This window comes from Cyphomyrmex costatus, unplaced genomic scaffold, assembly GCF_001594065.2.
Source record: "Cyphomyrmex costatus isolate MS0001 unplaced genomic scaffold, Ccosl1.0 scaffold241, whole genome shotgun sequence".
Classification (NCBI taxonomy): domain Eukaryota; kingdom Metazoa; phylum Arthropoda; class Insecta; order Hymenoptera; family Formicidae; genus Cyphomyrmex; species Cyphomyrmex costatus.
The window spans coordinates 35,997-58,656 of NW_017276489.1; the positions used below are offsets into that span (position 1 = coordinate 35,997).

A 22,660-nucleotide genomic window follows, 5' to 3' on the forward strand; every position below is an offset into this window, starting at 1 on the left:
GCCTAAAACAGCTGGGGAGGATTCGCAAGGAATCCCGATGATGCCCTCATGAGCTCACTCCCAAAAACAAAAGCAGATGCCACGATACTGCTCTCTCTCTCTTTGCTCTCTAGGTTCAAGAAAAAGAATTTTTTGCACAAAATTGTTACTTGTGACTGCTGAGCTCTATCAATAACAATTGATTCGTGTAAATGACGCTCTTGAAGAAAAAAGGTCATTTACTGGCAGTGGAAAAAGAAAGGTGATACAGCTGCTGCAGGATAACGCCTGGCCCCGTACAGCAAAAAACACTATGGAAACCATCTTCGATTTAGGCTGGGAAATTCTCCCTCATGCGGCATATTTTCCAGATTTAGCCCCTTCGGATTATCACCTATTTCGAACAATATCACCTAACTGATTCTTGATTTAAGTCAGATCAAGAGGTCGAAAAGAGCCTCGATGAATTCATTAATTCAAAGCCACCATCATTTTTCCGATATGGAATCCGACAATTACATGAGAGATGGAAAAAATGTATAGATAGCGAGGGAGATTACTTTCAAGATTGAGTTTGTATTCATGTTTTTATAAATAAATGTCAAAGTTGATCAAAAAGGACCGAGAATTAATTTGTACATCTAATACGTCATTGAATCTTTTTGAATTTTTACTGTTATGATTTTTTTAAACGAATAACATTCTAAAACTTTAGGATCTGACTGATCGAGAGATTTCAAACTGTATGTCTCGACCAGAGAGTTGTGTCGTATATTTCAAGATTATATTTATATGTGGAATTTTTACGTATTATTTATGTTAATTTTACGTGAATCTTTTTAATTTTGACAATACACAAGGAATGTAAGATATGTAAATTATTTAAATTGAATAACACAATATAGAAAAAAGTAATTAAGTTTTATAATTGACATCTGACTCTTTTATAGTATTAGGTAATAAATAAAAATATTATATATGAAAGATAGAAAAGCTTTCTACGGCAGTCTAGAATGCAACGACAAAGAACACAAACCTTAATAATCCATAGATTATTTACACAGATGACACGTAAAACATAGTTTACATTGTAGATATAGATTATATTATATTTTACACATAAACCCTGACGACCACTTATACTCTTCTTGTGAAAAATTGATCATATAAGGTGCTTTGTTTTTGTTTAACTGTCTAATTTCGTACGATATATATCACGATAGTTAATCCTGCACGGAAAATATGATTTTGCTTAATTATTTAAAAATTTAGCTAAATATATAGGTCTGAAAATAATTTTTATGTATATATTAAACTATTAAAATCATACTACACTATTGTAGGGTGCTCAAACTGGTTGCTAAAATATCAAAATTTTGCATATTACTTAATCATGCTTGCGATTGTTACGTAATTATTTTAATAATCTAACCAAATTATTTTCAGATCTGTATCTAAATTTTTAGATACTTGAGCAAAATCTTCTTTTCCGCGCGTGTGCGTCTACAATCCGTGTCTTTTTTAGTATAATTTCACACACTTTCAAATTTCTCCGAAATAAAGAAAGGCGATGTTTAATTTCCCTATTCCTAAAATCTTATAGTTTATTTCGTAATGTAACGGAAACGAAAAAATAACCGTGAATTTTTTTGAAATTTTTTGAAAACCTGAAACAGTAAAATTTTGAGCAGGACAAAAAAACTTAGATTACAGACGGAGAGTTAAAATATTATAAAATCCAGTTTTGAATTATACTTCGTATTTATATCACATTTTTGTTATATTTGTGCTAAAAATACGACGGCAAAAATATCGTAATTTGGCAAGTCATCAGGAAAGCCGTTAAAATCGATAGATGTTCGGCCGAAATTATTTACGAATGTAAGGCTATGCACTCTTGACGGTTCCGCTCTTAGCATCTAAGGATCGAGTTCGCGCGATAATTACGGTTTACTGAACCGCATAAAGCCGGCTTAATGGAACCGGTAAACAAGATACTCGTCAATTAGGGCAAAGTGCGTCCTTTGACAAAGCACATGTCACAACGTTCTTGCGAGCATATATCGTCATTCGACATACTTAACAAAGATTAGAGATACAATTTTCAAATCACTCCCGTACTCGATCGACATCCGGAGATCGAGAATCGATAAGTCGTTGCGCCGCGCGCCGTCGAAGATTTTTCCCCGCATTTACTCGCGTTCACGCGCTCCATCCGACCTTCTCAGGGTAAGAGTGATTTCTCCTTTCTTCGGTCGAGAAAGGCCGGGAAAGATTCGCCGCTGGAATCTCGACTAACTCGCCTTCCAAACGTGGTCTCTCGTCATCGAGTACTTTATTACTTGATCCGTTCAATTACTTCAAACGTTCAGAGCACAGAGTAAAATTCAGAGCCTCCTCTTTCCGAGATTTACGACGAAGTCGAAAAAAAATTTCTTGCAAATTTAAACAAATCGCTTGAATTTTTAATATCGTGATCGAAAGAGAAATACTCTTCCAAATAAATAATAAGATACATTATTAAGTACATATACTTTTAACTCAAAATTGTAAAAAAGTTTTTTTACAATTTAAAAGGTCAATTTTATATAGTTAATTAGTACAAAAAAATTGATTAAAAATTCAAAAAAATTTAAGCATTATACTTTCTACCATAAATTCTTAAAACCGTATAATGACAAGATTTTCTAAAAATACATTAAAAAAGATAGATTTTTTAATGAATTTTCTATATCGTCATGTAGTACATTTTGAGTTGTTTATGCTTCCGATTTTTTATTTTTATTAATAAACTATATTTTTATAAAATGACTTTATTTTGCCAAAGTATGAAGAGATTCACAAAATATCGGATATTCGAAAATTATTGTGTTTTATTTCTTTTTTTTTTCTCTCAATCTGCCACCTTTTGAAGATAAAAAAAAGCCAAATCTCGCCAAACTGTCGTAATCGTCTTCCGAAAACGAGTTCCGAATAATCGCGTGACCGTCGTCGCGTCGGTGACTTCCTTGGCCGTGAGGATCTGCAAGGAAAGAAACATCGTGTAGACGGGAGGCATAGAGGAGGGAAAGGGAACCGAAGGGCTTCGTCGCAGAAGTAACAGTACCTACGACTAGTTCGCGTAAAGCAAACTGCGGCGAACCGAGCAGCGCACTTGGTCCGCGTTCGAGTATACAATGTGCCTTAGAAATCAGGCACTTTCTCTCGAAACAAAATAGATAAATTTGTATTCTTTGTCATCAATTGAATCTCACGTTTCTATACATCTTCGCGACTCCGAGCACAAAACAGTTGGGGATAATAGAGTCTCGAATTCGAATCTCCAGAAAAGAAAATGAAGTAAACGACGAGATTTCTTCGTCACATGTAATTCCGCTTTGCGAAGTTCAACTCTATATATAAAATCTTTTATTTTCTCTTTTATACAATTTATAATTGAAATAGGACACAAAGTTAGGATATTCGAGATGTCGGAAGAGCTTGTATTTTTCTTTGTATTTTTCTTGCTGAGATTGAAAATACCTATCGGTAGGTACGGGACACCTTGTATATTTGCGCGCGGCGTACGCAACGGCGCGGAGCGCGCGGCCGTGTGCGATCTCGCGGAAACGTGTGCGCGGCCGTGTACGTGTAGTGGAGAGGTCTGGTGGCTGCTCGCCTGCCTGCCTCGGCTCTCGGGTGCGCTGCCCGACAGGACATTGAACCCAGCGCGACTCAACCTGGGGATCATCCGCGAGTACAAACCGCGCTCTACTCGCGAACTCTGCTTAACTCGCCCTGGTCCCTCACCTCGCATCCCGCGATATTTCGTTCTCAACAGTGTATACACATAGAAGGAGAGAGGGCCCCACCCGTTCCGCGCCCGCAAACATTCTACGAGGGCCGTCGTACACTCACCTGCGACCCGCGCGCGGACTCCTCGAATTCGGGCTTGATACCGAACTGCTCCTTCGCACGCATCCGCGTCAACATTTTCGCAGGTGAACAACACGCGAGACATGCCGCCGCGCCGCCGTACAGATGTTAGCGGGCCCTTTTTGCGAGCGTCGCGCAACACGCGGTCGAACGCTCGGGAGGCCGGAAAATCTCGAGCGTTCTTTGATCGCTAAGAGAGAAAGAGAGAGAATTTCTCCTAACGTACTCGATATAAATAAATGAGAAAAGCTGTGCATTAAATCGATATCTATTTCTGATGTGCAGAAACTAATTTTTTGTTCGTATAATTTTTAAGTTTCAACATCGAATACATCTTATATTGATAATTGGAATTTTATCAAACTCTTCTTGAAATAAAATGAACGTAAAAGTTATCCATTTATCGTAATTCCAACTTATTTTCTAAAATCTATCGTTCATTTATCTCGATAAGGAATTTGATGATGAACTGGCGTTGCGTGTTAACAAAACTTTTAACAGAAGATTTCGTTAATAGAAATACTTTTAATACTTCACAAAAAAACTTTCACGGAATTTAAATTATAATTATAAGATCATCAAAACTCACTCTTATGCTTCATTGATGTTTCATAACTGAAATACTTCTCAGAAGTATAAATTCTTCACTGTTAGAAATATTCTTAAATTTTATTAACATTTATCATATTGCTTATACCGCATTATATACATATATATATATATGTATACTAAAGCAACAGAAAATATTTTATACGTCAATCTTTTATCTTTTCAATTAATTTTTAAAGCATTTAATATGCAACATTTTTCGTAAATATTCTAGCAAATAAGACATTATTTATCGTCAAAATGATAACAAATAACGTCAGCTGAAATGATATGTGATCGCACACACACATGTATATCATAGATACATTGAAAAATCTGAAGAATGAATAAATTTTTAACTTTCTTAGTACCCCTAGGTCAATGAGGAATTTCAAATGTTGCTAGTTTTTTTAATTCTTTTAACTTTCTTTTCTAGTTTTCATAATTCTATAAACTTATCGCTTAGATGAATTGCATATTGTGATTACAAACTACGAAAAGGATTGCTAAAACAATGTATCGAATATATTTATGCAATTTATATGTTGACAACAAACATGTCTTTTCGAAGTATCGTAATGTTAAATACAAATAGGAAGTATTTCGTTAATATTTGTTGCAAATTATTAAAGTCAAAATAATAATCGTTGATATTTCATAACGATTACACTTGAAGAATAACGTCCGTTTATTATGATAACGAAGCTTTTTACGCAAAGTTTGCATAAATTATAATAACGATCTTGAAAGTGGAAGACCTTTGTCTTTAAAAAATAATACGTTCGAAGGTCTTCTTTCAAAATCGATATTATGATGAATATAAAGCTAATGTGTTCATACGTATAATCTAAGCATCTAATGACCTCGCGATACTTTTCACTCCACGACAATTCGCGACGAATATTATGGTCTTCAAATTTCAATATATACATATATTAAAACCTTTAAATAATGTGATCAAAACATGTAATGCGCATTTTACTGCTGTCCTTCCTCATCTCAAAATAATATTTACAAGAATCATATACTTCATGTTTTACGATGATGAAATCGCAATAATATTGAAGTCACATCGAATTATGCATCAAGGTTTCAATTCTACGACAAGAAGCTATAGTTAGTTTCACGACAAGAAAGCGAATAAATTGAGTCTTGTTTTTTAACAAGAATCAAACGAACAATTTGACAAATTTAGAAAACATTAATACTGGAATTAGCATATTGATAATTATGAAAAAGAGATAAAGCAATATCTATTTAAACTAAAAAATAAAACTTCCATTATTCATTTGCACTTCTAAAACCTTTATATTTTCTCCATATCTTTTGGTTTCAAACGCATCGATGTGATCTAATATATCGCTCATTTGTTACAACGACACAACTTAGAAAACAATGTTTTAAATCATAAAAAAATTTTATTATTAATTTATAAAGAAATAAAAGCTGTGATTTTTTAAAGGTATTTTTTTCTTCTTCTTTTTTCCTTATTTCCGTTCTTTTTTCCACAAGCAACTGAAAAATGACAATTATGTCGTTATTGTAACGTTATCTTTTCGATATATCTTTTCAAAGTCATCGTTTCGTCGTTTCCTCAACAATCATAGAGCCGCATATCTAACGAACATGTCGATTGTCGAACACCCTGTATATACGCTAGCCCGAGTATCATGCCGCCTTAAGGGGTTAACGAACGTGTAAGGCGAGGTGTACGGAACGACGGACACCTCCATGGCTCACCCTGCCTGCTCAGAGAAGGGACGATAAAGTCACCGTTTCGCGTTCCTCCCCTCGCGGCCGCGCGCGCGGTTGCGATCCTAACGGTTCCCTGCAACGCGGTTCACGCAAACGTGAACGCTCTTCGGGCTGCACACTCGGGCTGCGCTACTCCTGCACACACACACACACACACACACACGCGCGTGCATGAAGGAAGATCGGAACGAAGAAGCTCGCGAGAGGAAAAACGGCCGGAAGGTCGGAGGTGGACGAGCGGAGTGCGCTTATTCCATCTGCGTTTTTTTCTCGATTCTCTCTGTATCCTCGCTCCTCCCATTCATTTTTTCCCCATGACGAGCCTGATTTATCCATTAAATGAAATCAAGCGTTTTTCTCATTAGGTTATAAGTTATGCTTTTCTTCTGATATTAGAAGGTGCTCTGAGAAACGTTTTGTAGAACACGAATTCAGTGTGTATACGTGTATTATTTTTTTAGTGTGACATACTCGAAATTTCTTTCATTTTGTTACATTTGCTTGTTACTGCTGTATTTCTTAGTGTCTAACGTTCTGATTAAAAAAACCTTAATTGTGTTAACAATTTTGAATTTTATAGAAATGTCTGGTTTTAGTCCACTTGTTTGTTTTTTTTCTAAAAGTGTGTTATATGCACGTACATATGTGCATTTTTATGTGATATTTTTCACAATACCCACACAGTGTGATAAGTACAAAATAATATAGAGTGGCATCGGAGTATTCAAATTTCGTCTCAGTATTGTGAAATATTCGGTAACTTAACCTAACCTAATCTCTTGGGTTCAAAAAATAACATTTTGTTATTTTAGCTTCCATGTATGTCAAAATTTAAATCAATTCATTTCTATAATTAATTCTAAAATAACATCCGTATTAAAGTATACACTTTAGTAGATGCTCGTAAACTAAATTTTTTTAAGTTAAATTTTGATATAAGTACATTTAAAAGTTATCTTGAGTTAAGTTATTTCAAGTGTACCTATATGGCACACATACAATGCATTTTTTCCTATCGGATTGTTTGTATTTTAATAAATTATTCTATGTTCTGCGTGATACAATTTATTCTAGTAATTTACTAAAATGCAAGCAGTTCAGAAGGAGAAAATGGCCGTAGAACGTGTGCCGTAAGCTTAACTAAAAAAATCTCCACTCTTTTAATTAAATTAACACATTGATCGGAGTAGTGACGATCTATAAAAATTATGAAAATTAATTCAAATTATGTACCATATATAATTTGACATTATAAATTTAACAGTGTATGTTCGATTTTAGAAAAGGCAACTTCCTAACTGTTATATCTAAGAAAAGATACAAGGTACCTACTACAATCCCCCGCGATTTAATTACGGGTGAGCGCACGAAACCGGGACGATCACGCGCGGATCGTGTTGCCGCCGATCCTTCTCGTCCTCGATCGCCAGGCTAGGCCGCCTCGGCGCAATAGTGGATCGCGCGATAGTGAAAGTACACACGGAAAGGAACAAAGAAAGGTGGAAAAGAAGCGGAGCGAGCGGCCGCAAGTGAGCCCCTTTAGATGGATGAAAGTTATCGGAGAAAGCCAATTGGCACCGTCGATCTCGCGAACGAGCGTGCGAGCGCGAGCGGAGCGAGTGCGCTTGCAGCTCTTGCTAAACGCCATTCAACGCATCGCGCGCGCTCGCTGCTGCACCGCTCGTATGCGAGTCACGAGTATCGGGCGCGAGCGCGCGCACACGGAGAAAATAAGTGCACTCGCCGCGCCGCGCCGCGCCACGCAGCTCCATAGCTTTACGTAACTTCACGGCTCCGCGTTCCTCTTTCCGCGCGCGACCAGGGCCGAGTCTATCGTGTCTCAAGTCTCTCCTGAGATCCGCAAATCGCAAAGCTGAAAATACCTTTATACGCCTGTAAAGAATGAGATCCGGAAACAGATCTTTCCAAAGAAATGCAAAATCATTTTTTATTCGTCGATGTCATCGTATTCGCAAAGAAGTGTTGTACCTATCTATACGGAGGTGTTTTATCGCGGGAATAAAATATCCCCAAGCAGATTTTATCTCAAAGCTTTGTTTCAGTTTATTGATCAAAAAATATAATATTGAAAAATGACCGATAATCTGTCTCGACATTTAGCAAAAACAAAAACTATAGATACATTAGGAAAAGAAATTTAGTGCCTTCAGTAAAAATGGGTTTTTTTAATACTAACCAAATACTTTGTTTATATGACAAAAAATTAGTTGCTTTTGTCCAATAAATTTTTCAAATTTTTCAAATAATAAAAATATTTATTTATAATACATCAACTGAAAAGATAGGAAAGTTACTTTGTAAAAGTAATTAATTACAGTTACAATTTTTCTCTTCCAAAAAGTAATTAATTACAAGTTATTGACTCTGAAAAGTAATTCATTACAGTCACAGTTACTGAAAAACTTGCGGAAAACTTTAAATTAGTTTTAAGTTACTTTTGAGTTACTTTTTTTCATCGGAATTTTCACTAGTAGTACATCGATACCATTAAGGCTGCATTCAGAAACGTTACTCGATTGTCTTCGTGTATCGTTTTATCCTTATTTTTTACTTAATATTAAACAAGGATGATACACGGAGTTATCAGAGTAATGCAGCCTAGGACAATTAAAAAAAAGACTGATTCACATTTATATGTTATACAATTTTATTCAAAAAGATAAGAAAATTATTTGGCAAAGACGTTTTTCGTTAAAGTAATATAAACACATATGCGAATATGAAAGCACACATATACAATGTTTTTTGTAAAAAAAAAATTCTTTTTATATTTGGCTAAAAGTTGCAAATAAATTCCAGCAAAAATGGATTACGCGATTGCGTTCAAAAAACAACGACTCAGTGATCAGGTGAATTTAGTACTACACAAGTTCATTGAGCGCTCTTGCATTTGATTCGCCGATTCCATTACATTCAAAAATATAGATCAAACAGGTACAAGAATTCATTGATCGCTTTAATTAAATTTCTTTCTTCTGATTAATTAAATGTTTCGAAGCACTTGTAGCGCCAAGTGGACACTACCGCACACTAAATTGATAAATAAGTTTAAAATATATAAAACAACTATGAAAGTAACTATTAAATTAGTTACTAGTTACTTAAAAAATGTAACTAAGTTAAATTATAATTACAGATGAATAGAAAGTAACAAAGTTGAATTACAAAAGTCACTGAAAAAAGGTAACTCTCGCTGTAACTTCATTACAAGTAACGAGTTACTTCCCCATCCCTGATATCAACTAAACTGTTTAATTGGTATAAACGAATCTTTTTTTTGTTACTCAAAAACCTAAAAATGTATTAAGCAAAAGCAATTAATTTTTTTTTCTAGCGTGTGTCATCAATATCTGGCATTCAATAATATATGGAAGTTCTCTTATTTTAAAAAACGTGATTTTCAAAAAAGTGATTGTTATCATAAATGAGTTAGAAATAAACATCACTCTATTAATCATTAAACATGAACTAACTTAACTTTATAAAAAATTATTAAAGTCGTGACAATTTAAAAAGATGATTTTTTTAAGGATTGAAACAAAAATGATAAAAAAATACTTGATCACACAAGGTTGAAAATTTTTCTTGGAATTCTTCTTGTCGATATTATTATAACTGATTAGTCAATAATTTTCTGTCAAGTTAAAAAATAGTTTTTCCTATTTTCTAATTTAATTTTTTAATTATACCTTTAAAAAAAAAGAGCGATATGTAATTTACAATAAGAAATTAAAACACGCGATTTTTCGACACTTTTACTTAATCAATTATAGCTTTCGGTTTACGACGCTAAATTACGTACTGAATGCCAAACGAAGTTATGTGTTTCTTAGGTTTCTTTCTTCGCGTTACGCTTTCATCGTAGATCCGATTGATTTACTTCAACGGGAAAGAAAAGTTCACGTAAGGGGTATACGAGAACGACGATGGAGGTTAATGAAGCTCTTCCGGCCGCGTAAGGTCTCATAGCCACGGCGCGGCGCGGCGCGGCCGCGGCCGGCGGGAAAAAAGGAGCAAAAGCTGCAGGAGGTTCGAACGACGCGCGCTCGATGTTATCAGCTCTCCGTTCCTCGCGCGTAAGGATGAACGATGATTTGTCGAGCGAGTCTGCGAGACACGAGAGTGCCGCATAAATTCTTATTAGCGCGGTGTTACGGCGCCTCATAAAAATCCATCGCCGCAATCTGCCTGTCTCGGGATTACTTCCAATATTCCGATACCATTCAAGTGTATAGTAAATTAATATTATAGTATAACATATAGTGTCTCGTTATAGTTATTATTTTTCTCATTATTATTATTATTATGACTTCTCATTATTCATAATATCTATAGTTAAAAGGCAAAATTTTTTTAAATTATATTTTATACTAGGTAGTCTCTAGATATTGTCTAATATTATCTAGATATTATCGAAACGTATCTTTGTAGTATAGAAATTATTATAGCTTTCCATGAAGTTATTATCTGTTATTGTGGAAACGTTTTTCTTCATTATTAATACATATGTATTTGTGATATTCAATATCGAACAGTTAATAAGAATTATGCATGCAACGAAAGCGATACACTTACTTTCTACTTTTGTTTTACAAATGATAAAATCGTTTGACGCAAATAAATAATTAAATTCGACAACATGAAATAATTCCGAAATTCGATATTTCGACGATAGTTTAAAGAAACTGCCTTTTTGATCATAAATCATTTTCAATGAAATTTGAAACCTATGATCATCAACTTATATTTATGAATCTATTAAATTTTACCATAGATCTTTTTCAATGTATTTCTTTTTGTTTACAGAATTGGTATAATCAATTTAAAGTCTAACAGAATTCTAAAGTTTTAAGTTTCCAAACTGTTGTTTAATTTAAACATAAATATAAAAGTTCTTTTAATCAATACGTGATTGAATTGATTTTAAATAATACACATTTTTTTAGATTTTTATGATTTGGATGTTAATATTTAAAAATAAAATTGACTATTTACAGAACCAGTGTCTAGAAAAAGACGTGAACGGAAGGATATACTTTCGAAGATGCAAAACATCCTCGGCCCATTAGGAATGCTTCATGGATGCATGGAGAATAAAATCCGAATTAGGGTAGGTCATCAATTAATTTTTTTTAATCATTTAATATTTTATATTTTGTAAAATTCTGTCAGACGATTTTTTAAAGAAAAAAAGCGAATTTTCATTAAGTAACATAAAGATGATTTTAAATTTATATAGATTTTTCGATTTTAAAAATTGTGTATATAGAGATTGATTGAAGACTTAACTCTCTCATTGTAAAAATTCATCAAAACTATATTCAATTTTGTTATATTCAAAGACTTAAATTACTAACGTATCTCTCATTGCATCAATCTTCCGCTTATTTCACTCTCTCTCCCTCCCTCCCTCCCTCCCTCCTAGCAAAAAATGTTTAAACACAAATTTTCAACACAGATATTTTCTTTCATCACAATTTCCCACTAAAACACGCCCTTCCTAATCCTTTACTTTACACCCTAGCTAAAGAAGCAGTCTTAAAAAAGAGCACTTAGTCCGCCCTTCTTTACCGCAGTTCTTTCCCTTCCGTCATTTCTTTTCCATCCATCCAACCCTTAACGCTGTGCGTGTACGCATACACGACTGACACACTTTCACAACCGGGTGACACACACACACACACACACACACACACACACACACACACACACACACACACACACACACACACACACACGAACCCTTAGCGAGGAGGTATTCGAAGGGCGATGAGACCCACCCTTCGTCAAGAAATACGATCGGGGAGGAAAGAAAAGCATTCGGGTCAACACTCGTAACCATGGTGACCCAACGGGCGCTCTAGCCACCTCTGTTTACGTCCCTGACATGTCGTCGTCGTACGATAAACGATTCAACATAAAATGAGAGCCGCACAGAGTCGCACTGCTAACCTAACATTTATCCCTTAAAGTACACACAATCGAGTACAATTTGGAATTCTTCGGAAACTGTTATTGATCATTGCATACGAAATCTTTGATTCCGAAAGTTTTGACCAATTTCCATGGAACGTTAAAAAGTTTTTCAATTGCTATTTCATTTCACCTAAAATTAAATACCAAAGTCATAAATGCAATACATGCGAAACAATAAAAAAAATATGATTCTTATAAGATCAATATTTTATGAAGACAGTAGTACTTTTACGAAGACAATACTTTTACACTATGATGTATCGAACAAGCAGAACTCGACCGACACCATCTATAGAACGATAAAACTATCTATAAAACGATAAAACAGTGTTCGACATCCGTTCGCAAAGGATTAATATAAAGCATTCTCAATATATTTCATTTTCTTGCAAAAGAAGGTAAAAGCAAAAAAGGAATAAAATTGTTATAAATATAAAGATTTTTCCAATAAAGCCAGTTGTTTATTTATTTTTCGTTAGAATGTTTACGTCAATTTGTGGAGATGCTTACTTATAGCCAAAGCTGTAATTTTAAACCGAACATTTTTCAAGAACAATATTTTGTAAACAGATAACAATCTGAGAAATTTACCTCTTTTGTAATATATTATATATGTATATGTACAGAATCAACGTCTTCGAGATTGTACAATCAATCCGGAAGTGAACGCCCGTCACCGAGGAAAGTTGTAAAATTACGGCATGATGTGCACGCTGATAAATCATCATCGTACTTATCTAATCGCATCCGATGATTTCTCGCGGCGCGCTTAATGATTGCCGCCGTACGCTAAGGACGGCTAATAATAGGACAATGAGATGGAATAATGAAAAATAAAAATCAAATTGATTTAATTGGGCTTCCACCGAACGGATGCGGATATCTTCAACAAGGAGGATGGAGTTTCCGATTAGCCTCCTTCCGCAAGCTTAAATTAAATATTAACTTCTATCGTCGTCGTCGCGTTCCTTAACTCGCGTTGTCTTTCAAATCGTCCTCGACGGCAGATCCTAATCTCCTGTCCGACCTTCGAACGCATCCGGAAAGAAGATTTTATCTTGGCGAATCAATCACTCGACCTTCGACCGTTCAAATTGCTGAGGAAAGCACGCGGATTTTTTTTCTTCTTTATTATCAAGTCATTCAAACTCATCTCGTCGCAAATATAAGTGCATTCAGAAAAAAATGGCGAGGGACGTTCGATTATGTTGATTGAATAATCGGATAGCTCTAACGTCTGAGATTTATTATCCATGTATATTACTGGTGTGAAGAAAAAGTGAATTTACACATCTAATTGTTTGCGTGTATAACATTACGTAGAATTATTTTATTTTAGAAAATGAATTAAAATGACAAAATCGCTCAAGTGGCCCCTCACAAAAGATAGTTTTGCTGAAACGTCTAAAAATTTAGCTAATATAGATCTGAATTATTTTAATGATTCAACAAAATTGTTTTCGGATCTGCGAGTGTATCTATAATATCGCAGCCTCGAACACTTCCGAAATTTTCCGGTCTAATTAAATCCATGTCTTACCACCGAATCGCCCTCGATATCTCATTACTGCGATCTCTCGATCAATGAAATCCTTGAATCCACGGTCAAGAAAATCCTGACACATCAAGCGCGCAAAATTGTCTCTATTCCAAAACAACGATTAACTCTAATGACACCATATTTTCATCACATCCGCAATCGATGATTAGTTGATTAGATATAGTCGTTTAATCAAAGTGAAAACTGCAGAAAAATAAGCTGTGTCGAATTAATTCACGAGCAAATGGGCAAAATGACTCCATTAGATCATCATTTATGTAAAAAGAAAAAAAAAACATGCGGAAGGGCTAAGTGAGTTCTGTCACCTTGAAACGGCGAATACCAGACTCCTAGAATTGATTCTAGCTAATTCGCGGACATCGCTGGCGACTCAATGACTCGCGATGACACATACATACACAAGTCCGAGGCTTGCAATTAGTTCTCATTGCGACAAGTTGCGGTATGTTTGTACTACAGCACGAAAGGTATTGAAAGGGGCCTTGTTGCCTGTACTTCCGCGTATCGGGCCACTATCTTGTAGCCGTATTTATGCGGCAAGCAACGTTTTTTCTCACAGACCTTCCTCAACCAGGCGCAGTGTGTGTCTTTAATGAATTTTATCGTCTTATTAAAGTAGTATTATGCTGAATATTATCACTCTCTTTTATACGTATTATCTCCAAATACGATAGCAATGCCGAAATTCTAGCTTTGTGAGCTTCAATTTAGGTTGAAAAAGATCGAACTTAAAAAAAAAAGTTTTTTTTAGACAAAATTATGAAATAAAATAGAAAAAAAGAGATTAGAATTCATAATAAATAACGCCTTCTAGTCTACAAATGCACTGATAATGATATAATAATGAAATAGAAACAATTAAAACTGACACTAATCGTATTCGTAATTATGAACGTAATTAGTGTCACTTTTAGTTATTTCTACACGTAATTTGTTAATCGTACAAAAGTACGATGAATGCGCAGCATATGCGACATGACGAAAAAAAATTGACTGAATTGCATCATATGACGATTTACCTATACAAAAGTTAAGACACTCTTCGCGAGAAACTTCAACGATAAAAAATCCGGTTTAGCTCTTCCATAGACTCATTTCACGTAACACATTACATTATTGTAATCTGATATAATAGAATATTTTAAGAATTCTTAAAATAATAATAATAACAAATTCAAGGCTATAATAAGATACAGCGCGGGAGAGGGTGCGAAATATTAATAGAATGATAACTCCGTGATGATTTCTTTATTGACATCATAGAATAATTGCGGAGTTAGGTACGTTAACATATTAATATTGCACACTCTCTCCCGCGCTGATTCTTATTAGCCTTGAATTTGTTATTATTGTTTTTCTAATCTAACTAATATGATGGTAACTGTACAGAAAATATACGAGTAAATTATACAAAAAAGTTTATTGATGAAAATTGAGATACTATATTGGAGTGTCAGAAACGTGCAAATAATTACGTTAAAACAATCCACACGAATGATGTAGGATTAACAATGTATGCCCGAACTTTGTTACTTTACATTTCGGTAACGCGACTCAAACAACTCGTTCGTGATGATCATCGAAAGTGAAGAGGGAATGCCGATTGCCGTCTCTTTTCTCGTCGAACACGTCTTTACGTGGAACACGAGAGGACTCGCCGCGATCTAAAAGGAATAATCGTCCATTCTTTGTACCGAAGGTCTACACCAGGAACGCGCACGGCATAAGGGGACACGTGGAGGCATACGTAGCCGCCTTCGACAAGTTCTGGAACCTCGCACTCGAGGACTGCTTCGAGGTCTGGTCCCGCAAAGTCAAGAGGAAAGCACCCGCTGTCGGTATGATTATTTTATTAAAGCCTATACATTATAATTCATCAAAAGTCATCATCGCAATATAATTTTATTATAAACCACGATTCGCTTTCTTTTAATGTACTGAAACGGCCGATTCAATCATTTAAATTTTTTTTATATTAAATATACAATAGAATATAAAAATGTAAATATAAAAGAAATAATTCTTGTAATATAACTCTTCATTAACTGCAAATTATCGAATTAGTACCTTTGAGCTAGCAGGATGTCATCGACGGTTCTATAAGTTATATTAATAGAGATTTTATATTAATAAAATAAAGAGATAATAGATTTAGATTTAGATTTTTTTTAGAAATAATAGATTCTATTAATATAACGTGTTATAATCATTAAAGTATATAAGATAGTTCACACACGCGCGCGCGCACACAGAGCTAGTTTCTAGAAAATAGTTTATGTTATTTCCTTCATAATAACACTATTGTCTAAACAATTAATCGTTAATGAATTGAATTGGTTGAATATGCTATTTATTTACGAAATTAGTATTGCATAGATAGATGATCTATAACTCCAGACGCGCTTTAGCTGACAATTGAAAATCGATTTTTCTTTACCAAAATTTTCCGAATTAAGTAAATGCAAATAGATAGCGATATTTTATCATTTAATTTCAATCAAATTTTACTTTAACAATACTTTAATATCAAGATTGTTATTTATAAGTTACGAATGCACAATGCAATGTTGATTCTAGCTTCTGCTGTTCGATATCGTATTGATTTAACTGTAATGCAACTGTTACAAAATATAAACTGTAGTAATCTAATTATGTTTCTCTTATTATGTTAATCGTGTTGAATACCTTATATTTCATAAAGATTGTTGATTGAAAAAGAGTTACAAAGACTGAAATGGCATAAAGTCACAATCTGTTCTAGTTATTATATGTATAAATCATTTAGTCGCGTATGTGAGAGAATCATGGATAAATTATAATTTTCAATTAGATTTTTAAACGAGAACGACGGAGAAAAATCTCGTATTTTTTTTTAATCTACTCGATGTAAAACATATTAATATTTTTTTTACAAATAATACAAGAATAAGCGCTGTAAAATTTTCAAAATTTATACGATCTGAAAAGAGTATGCAGATACAAAACTACACAATTGAAATTCATAAACAGCATCCTTTCTTAGCAATTATAGATTCTTGATACTGTAATAATAGTTTTTGGTATATAAATATGTAGATGTATATGGCATTGTGCAACGCGCAAAAAAATCACAAAAGTATCAGAGTCGAGGTAGATGTGATGGAAAGGAGGTGGTCGATCGATTATTCTCGCCTCCTTGTGAGTTTTTGCGTCTCACAGAGATACAAAGCGCCATGATGGCACGAGAATGAATGAGTGAATGAGTGAGTGAGTGAGTGTGGGGGGGGGGGGGGGGAGAGAGAGAGAGAGAATCGAGTTGGACATTAAAAAGCGAGCTTTATAATCTCCAACATTTCTAAACATGAATGTGATATATGGAAAATTATATACTATAATATGCAATTCTTTTGGAAGATTATTACGAAAATATTCGGTTACATTTCCAAAATATTCTCTCTCGATTTAGAACTGTTAAAATCACGCTATTCACAGATTATTTAGTGTCTTAGTCTTTCTTTTACACCTTTCGTATAAATTTAAAAATATAATATATAAATATTATTTCTTTTAAAAAAATTAATATTCTCAAATATTATTACTTATTGATATTTTCATTATAAATATTTCACATTTTCCTGAACATGTATTTGATGTGTTGAAAAGTTTTTGTTTTTTTAAATTAAATTTTTCAGTCTTTTTTATGAGAAGAGTAGAGAGAAACTAGTAAATTTTTTCAAGATAAGAAAATATTTATTAAAATTGATAATTGTTAGTAATTATAGAGAATTACTATAATTAATAAAAATTGCGAATTTTATCTTATCATTGTCTATTTGACCAAAAAAAAAGTCAAAATATATACTAATATAATAATAGGAAACGTAAAACATGTCATATCTTGTATAAAATAATTTCTTTTCTTGAGTCATGGATTATAAATAAGCGTGCAAATATATCGATTTTTATGATATCGGAACTCACAATCATTGTATATATATAGCCTGCGTGACGTGTCACATAACTTAAAATTCATGAATTTGTCTCTTAGTTTGCTTTGCCATTCGCCTATCACCTCTAACATTGTCGATACAGAATGACGGAGACAATTTATCATCGGGTCAGGGATGTAGTAATCGACGATAGTCACTCCAGTTTAAAATCTTACCAGTTTAAAATTAACTTACTTATTGATAATTTTTTTCGCTTGTATTATTTGTTTGGCCTTGTTATTCTTATTAATATACATATACGTTTCAAATGAATAGTATACGTTTAAGCAATCTTTGACAATTCGTAATTTAATAACACGACGGAAAATAAAAGTATCAAATACACATTTGAAGCTTTCACAGGTATTATCTCCAATTATACTAGAAAGTATGTGCTGGGTTATCGCTGTCTTCATTCTTAATGCCGACGTTTCGTGAATCGTATCAATGCACCCTTTGCCCTCATGAAGTGAACGGCATGGTTCACGAAACGTCGACATTAAGAACGAAGAAAGACACGTCGAACCTTCTGGTATAAAAGTATCAAATATAAAATTGTTGCTCTATTTTCTTCGGAACTGCAAAATTACATCTTAAATGTAAGATTCCATTTTTCTCCACGGAAAAAATGATTTTATTAAAGTATCTAAAAATATAATTAGATACAGATAATTTTATTGAAGTATCAAAATAATTATTATGTAGAAATCTCAAGCGTGATGAGTAACGCTGCAAAAAGTTTTAACATTCTAGTAATTAGTTTAAATATTACATAGTTACTTTTGATAATCCAAACAAAATTATACTCCCAAATCTAAATCTAGCTAAATTGTCAGAGATAGGTACTTTAGGAAAACCGTTCTTTTTTCGCGCTCTAATTTTTTTCTACAATTTGTTTCGCAAACGCGCCTTTATTAGAAGAGCATCTTCGTCATCGGGACAAAAGTACGATCTACTTCGCTGATCCGCGAGATTCCCATTCTTCATTCGCTACGCAAATCGATAGGGTTTAATGAACTTGCCTCAGGGGGGAGTACACGTGCGCGCGCGGGCGCGCGATCCATTCGTCTTTATTTACACCGCGCGGCAAAAGGGCGGCAGCCGTGGAAGAGCAGAGAGGAAGGGTCGTCGTATCGCGCGCGCGAAGGGGGATAATACATCCCACTAAGGTCGCCGCTTTGCGGCAGGAGCAAGGACCGACCTTGACTACGTATAGTGGTCGTCGACGCGCGCGTTCGATACTCATTTGAGGCGGAGAGGAGGAGGTCCGCGCGGGGTCCTCTTCGCGTGCGCGCTTCCTCGCTTGTTTCTTCGCTGCCTCTTTTCACCACTTCTCCTCCTCCCACGCGGCTCTTCTCCGTCGTTATTCTTCCTCGTCACGATCTTCTTCTCCCCCGCCTGTCATTCTGCGCGCGAAACGCTTCCCCAATGCTCTATATACTCCTTCCTCCCCTCTCCGCACGGCAACGATTTTCCTCTCGCGCGTTACCCTCGTCTTTCCTTTTCTCCTTCACCACGTGCCCTCCAACCTTTGCCTCTCTCGTTTTCATTCATCCGCACCGATCGTGTCGAACATATACGAGCTAAATGGCCTGCAAACACGTGTTCCAACTTGGAAATTTTACGATTCATTCCTGTATATTATTCTTCACATATATTAAGTTATGTTTAAATGACAGGTGCAGGATACGATCAATGTGATGCTAGAAATGCTTTAAAATATTCTTTGATTGGTCAATTAATAAAATTCTTTTCTGATTTTTCAATCAAATACTTCAAAGTATTTGTAGTGAGACTTGACCTCGGTAAAACAGAAAAAAATACACAAAACAATTTTACTAAATTTTTAGATATTTTAACAACCATCTGGAGTAATTATTTTGATAGTTCAACAAAATTATATTCAGATCTATACAATAAAAAAATGATCTGATCAAACCAACAAAAAAGCCTAACAAGAATGGCATTTTAGTGAGATTATAAGCAGAGTTTATTGTACTCTGATAAACAAAATGTCATTCTTGTTGAGCCTTTTTGTTAGTTTAATCAAAACATTTTTCTCAGTGTAGCTAAATTTTTAGATACTGCTTAATAATTGATATATTATGGAATATTTTATTAATTATTAGCTGCAAGTTCTTCGATTAATTCACAACTGATTTTTTTTTCTTTTAATAAAAATAGGAAGAATTTTTTTAATTTTAATCTCTCATGGCAAAACTAACAAAAAATCTACTTGAGAGAAAAATTAATTTTATTATCTATTAATGCTTGGGAAATTACTTATTGAGAAAATCATACTCTCGCTATAAGCAACAAAAGATTATATATTTAGAATTCGAAGAAATCTTGATTAAAGTGATATCCGCTATATATTCATTTTTCCCCTAATTTTCCTCAGAAACGTGATCTGTTTCCCGGAAAGTTTAGATAGAAAATCCTTTTATAACCGATAATTCTGGATCGCACGTGTTTTATCGCGAGTTCTTTCGGCGAACTTATATTTTATCGTATTATATATAACTTTAATTTCCTATCTGTTCCTATCAAGACCGTTCTGTAATCTCGTGATTTCTACTAGACAAACTAGCGTCTAACCTGCACGTGTATTATAGATATATTGAGAGAGAGAGAGAGAGAACGCGGCAATTTCATTTTTCGAAATTCACCAACTCGAAAAATCTGTTCTCTACGACTTGATCGGTCGATCTCATTGGTTACACAAAGAAAATACATTTGCAGGGTGCAGACAACTTTTGTTTGAAACAATTTTTTACAAAACTTATATTTTTTGAGATATGTCGAGGTCCGACCTTTTTCGAACACTGTCTGCTGCAGCGATGTAACAACGCACGCTTTCGATCTTAGGATCACTTGCAAAAAATTATCCTTTTGGTGCCTCCGACAGTCTCTAAAAGTTTATCGGTTGAATTTCCAAACACCCTGTATACTTAGAATTCGAGCAAACTATCTCTTAAGAGATTAATGGAGCTCCGTAATACAGTGTTGCGAGAAGAAACTCGTGTTAGGACTAATAACACTTTCCTTCTCGTTGTCGTTTAAAAAGCAACGGCTAGGCTGCTCTTCCTCTCTCTTTCGGCGCACCGAGTTCAGAGTTGGTTGGCCTACTGACGTACTTTGGTACGTCGGTATCGCTAGGGGTCGCGAGGTCGTTGATGCGAGGTTAAGGGAGGGTGAAAGGACTAGCGACCTTGGAAAACAGCCCAGCAGGATCGATGAATATCATCTCATGTACACGTGTCCTTTTGGTGCCTGCCATCCCTCTTCTGACCCTCTTGGTCTTTCGGTTTCCTCCAACTCCCTTATCGTAGTCCCCGCGCGTTTTTATGGACACGTGCTACTACATAAACAATCTTCCTAGACTTTCTTAATGATTTTAGCGAGCGTTTTCTTTTTCAGATTTATCTGCGACACCGTACACACTTCCGATAATTTCCGCTTAAGGTTCACAAAATCAAAAATTTTCTAATTTTTTTATTTTGATCGCCACAATACGTCTATGGGCTCATGATAATTCATTATAATTGAGTTTCTAATTATATAAAGTTTATTAATATACTTAAGAAACTTGTAATTAAGAATATTTAGTTATTTTAAAATTTCATAACTTGCTTTTAAAATTTTAATATGCATAAAAAAATTTTTCTAAAAAGTACTTATAATATTAAAATTTTTGAATTGTTAAAAAAATTGCTTTTTGTATTAAAACACAAACTTACAAGATATATAACACTGAAATAGAATAATAAAAATTTTTATCTCATAATACTTAACGTTCATTTGATAAATTTAAATACAGTTGATAAATGTATGTACCGTGCGCACACGCGCGCTTATGAACTGATAATATACTTTAACACACGCCTATATAATGTCTATATAAGTCATACAACAAAATATTGTTATCATTAAAAATAAAATCTCGCAAAAATGAATTTGACTTCCCTCTTCAGAATCTATTTTTGTTTCTCTTATCTAGTATCTCTATCTGTAGATATGTTTCCTATTTTAACTAAACAAAGAACGACGATGACTTATGTCGATTATGACGAACGAGTAAAATCATTCGTATTTATACGCTCACTGATATATTAAAATTTTGAAGTAGTCGTACCGTTAACTGAAATAAGGAAATAAATATCAGACAAGAACTCGACATTGCATTTTTGATTCAGGTCCTGATGCAGTCAGAGTAGAGCCAACAGAAAAAGACGTCCCTAAGGTGGTAGTGAAGAAGATTGAAGGAAAGACGGAGACCTTGGAAAGACACGTGCCGCAGATGTTATTGAGGGGAGAACAAGTCGCTATAATTGTCAAAATCAATTGACTATGTGTTATCGTCTTGAGGGCCATTCCACAAGCATCGTACCACGTGCATTCAATTACATAGCCAATTATGTTTCCTATCTCATGTGTGTTTCCTATTACTCGTTATTTATTCCTTTAGAATATCTATATTTGCGAAAAGTCTTGTAGAACTTTAATTTTCTCGAAGTATACCTTGAATATACAATATTAATACAAGAACCTCAATATTTTAATTGGATGGAACGAACCGTCATCCACTTATACAGTATTAACAATATTACGTTGCCAATGTTACATTGCGATTTGCATAACCGGAATAAATATATATGTACATTCATTTTATATTCCCTCCTGATATATTTGTATAATAAATATTTTGAATAAAAATAAGATTGTGTCGTATATTTCAAGATTATAGTTACATTTACGATGTTTACGTATTGTTTGTCACGTTTACACAAATCCTCCTCGTGTAAACAATGTAAAATATAAATTATTATAAATTGCATAACACAATATAAAAGGAAGTAACTAAATCTTATGATTGTTCACACACACATATATGTAT

At 34.2% G+C, this 22,660-nt stretch overlaps 2 protein-coding genes across 2 annotated transcripts in view; one reads left to right on the forward strand and one right to left on the reverse strand.

Annotated features, from left to right (window-relative positions):
• Window positions 1-22,435, forward strand: part of Lsm11 (U6 snRNA-associated Sm-like protein LSm11) — a 31,595-nt gene extending 9,160 nt beyond the window's left edge. Inside the window, exons 3-5 of the mRNA XM_018540344.1 lie at window positions 11,256-11,368; window positions 15,495-15,633; window positions 21,960-22,435. Of these exons, the coding sequence (XP_018395846.1) occupies window positions 11,256-11,368; window positions 15,495-15,633; window positions 21,960-22,111 (404 nt within the window). The 3' untranslated portion in view covers window positions 22,112-22,435. The remainder of the gene's footprint in view (window positions 1-11,255; window positions 11,369-15,494; window positions 15,634-21,959) is intronic.
• The window catches only part of Eip74EF (Ecdysone-induced protein E74), a gene marked incomplete at its 3' end in the record, with an annotated part of 64,823 nt that overhangs the window by 16,748 nt on the left and 25,415 nt on the right, over window positions 1-22,660 (reverse strand). The window lies entirely within an intron of this gene.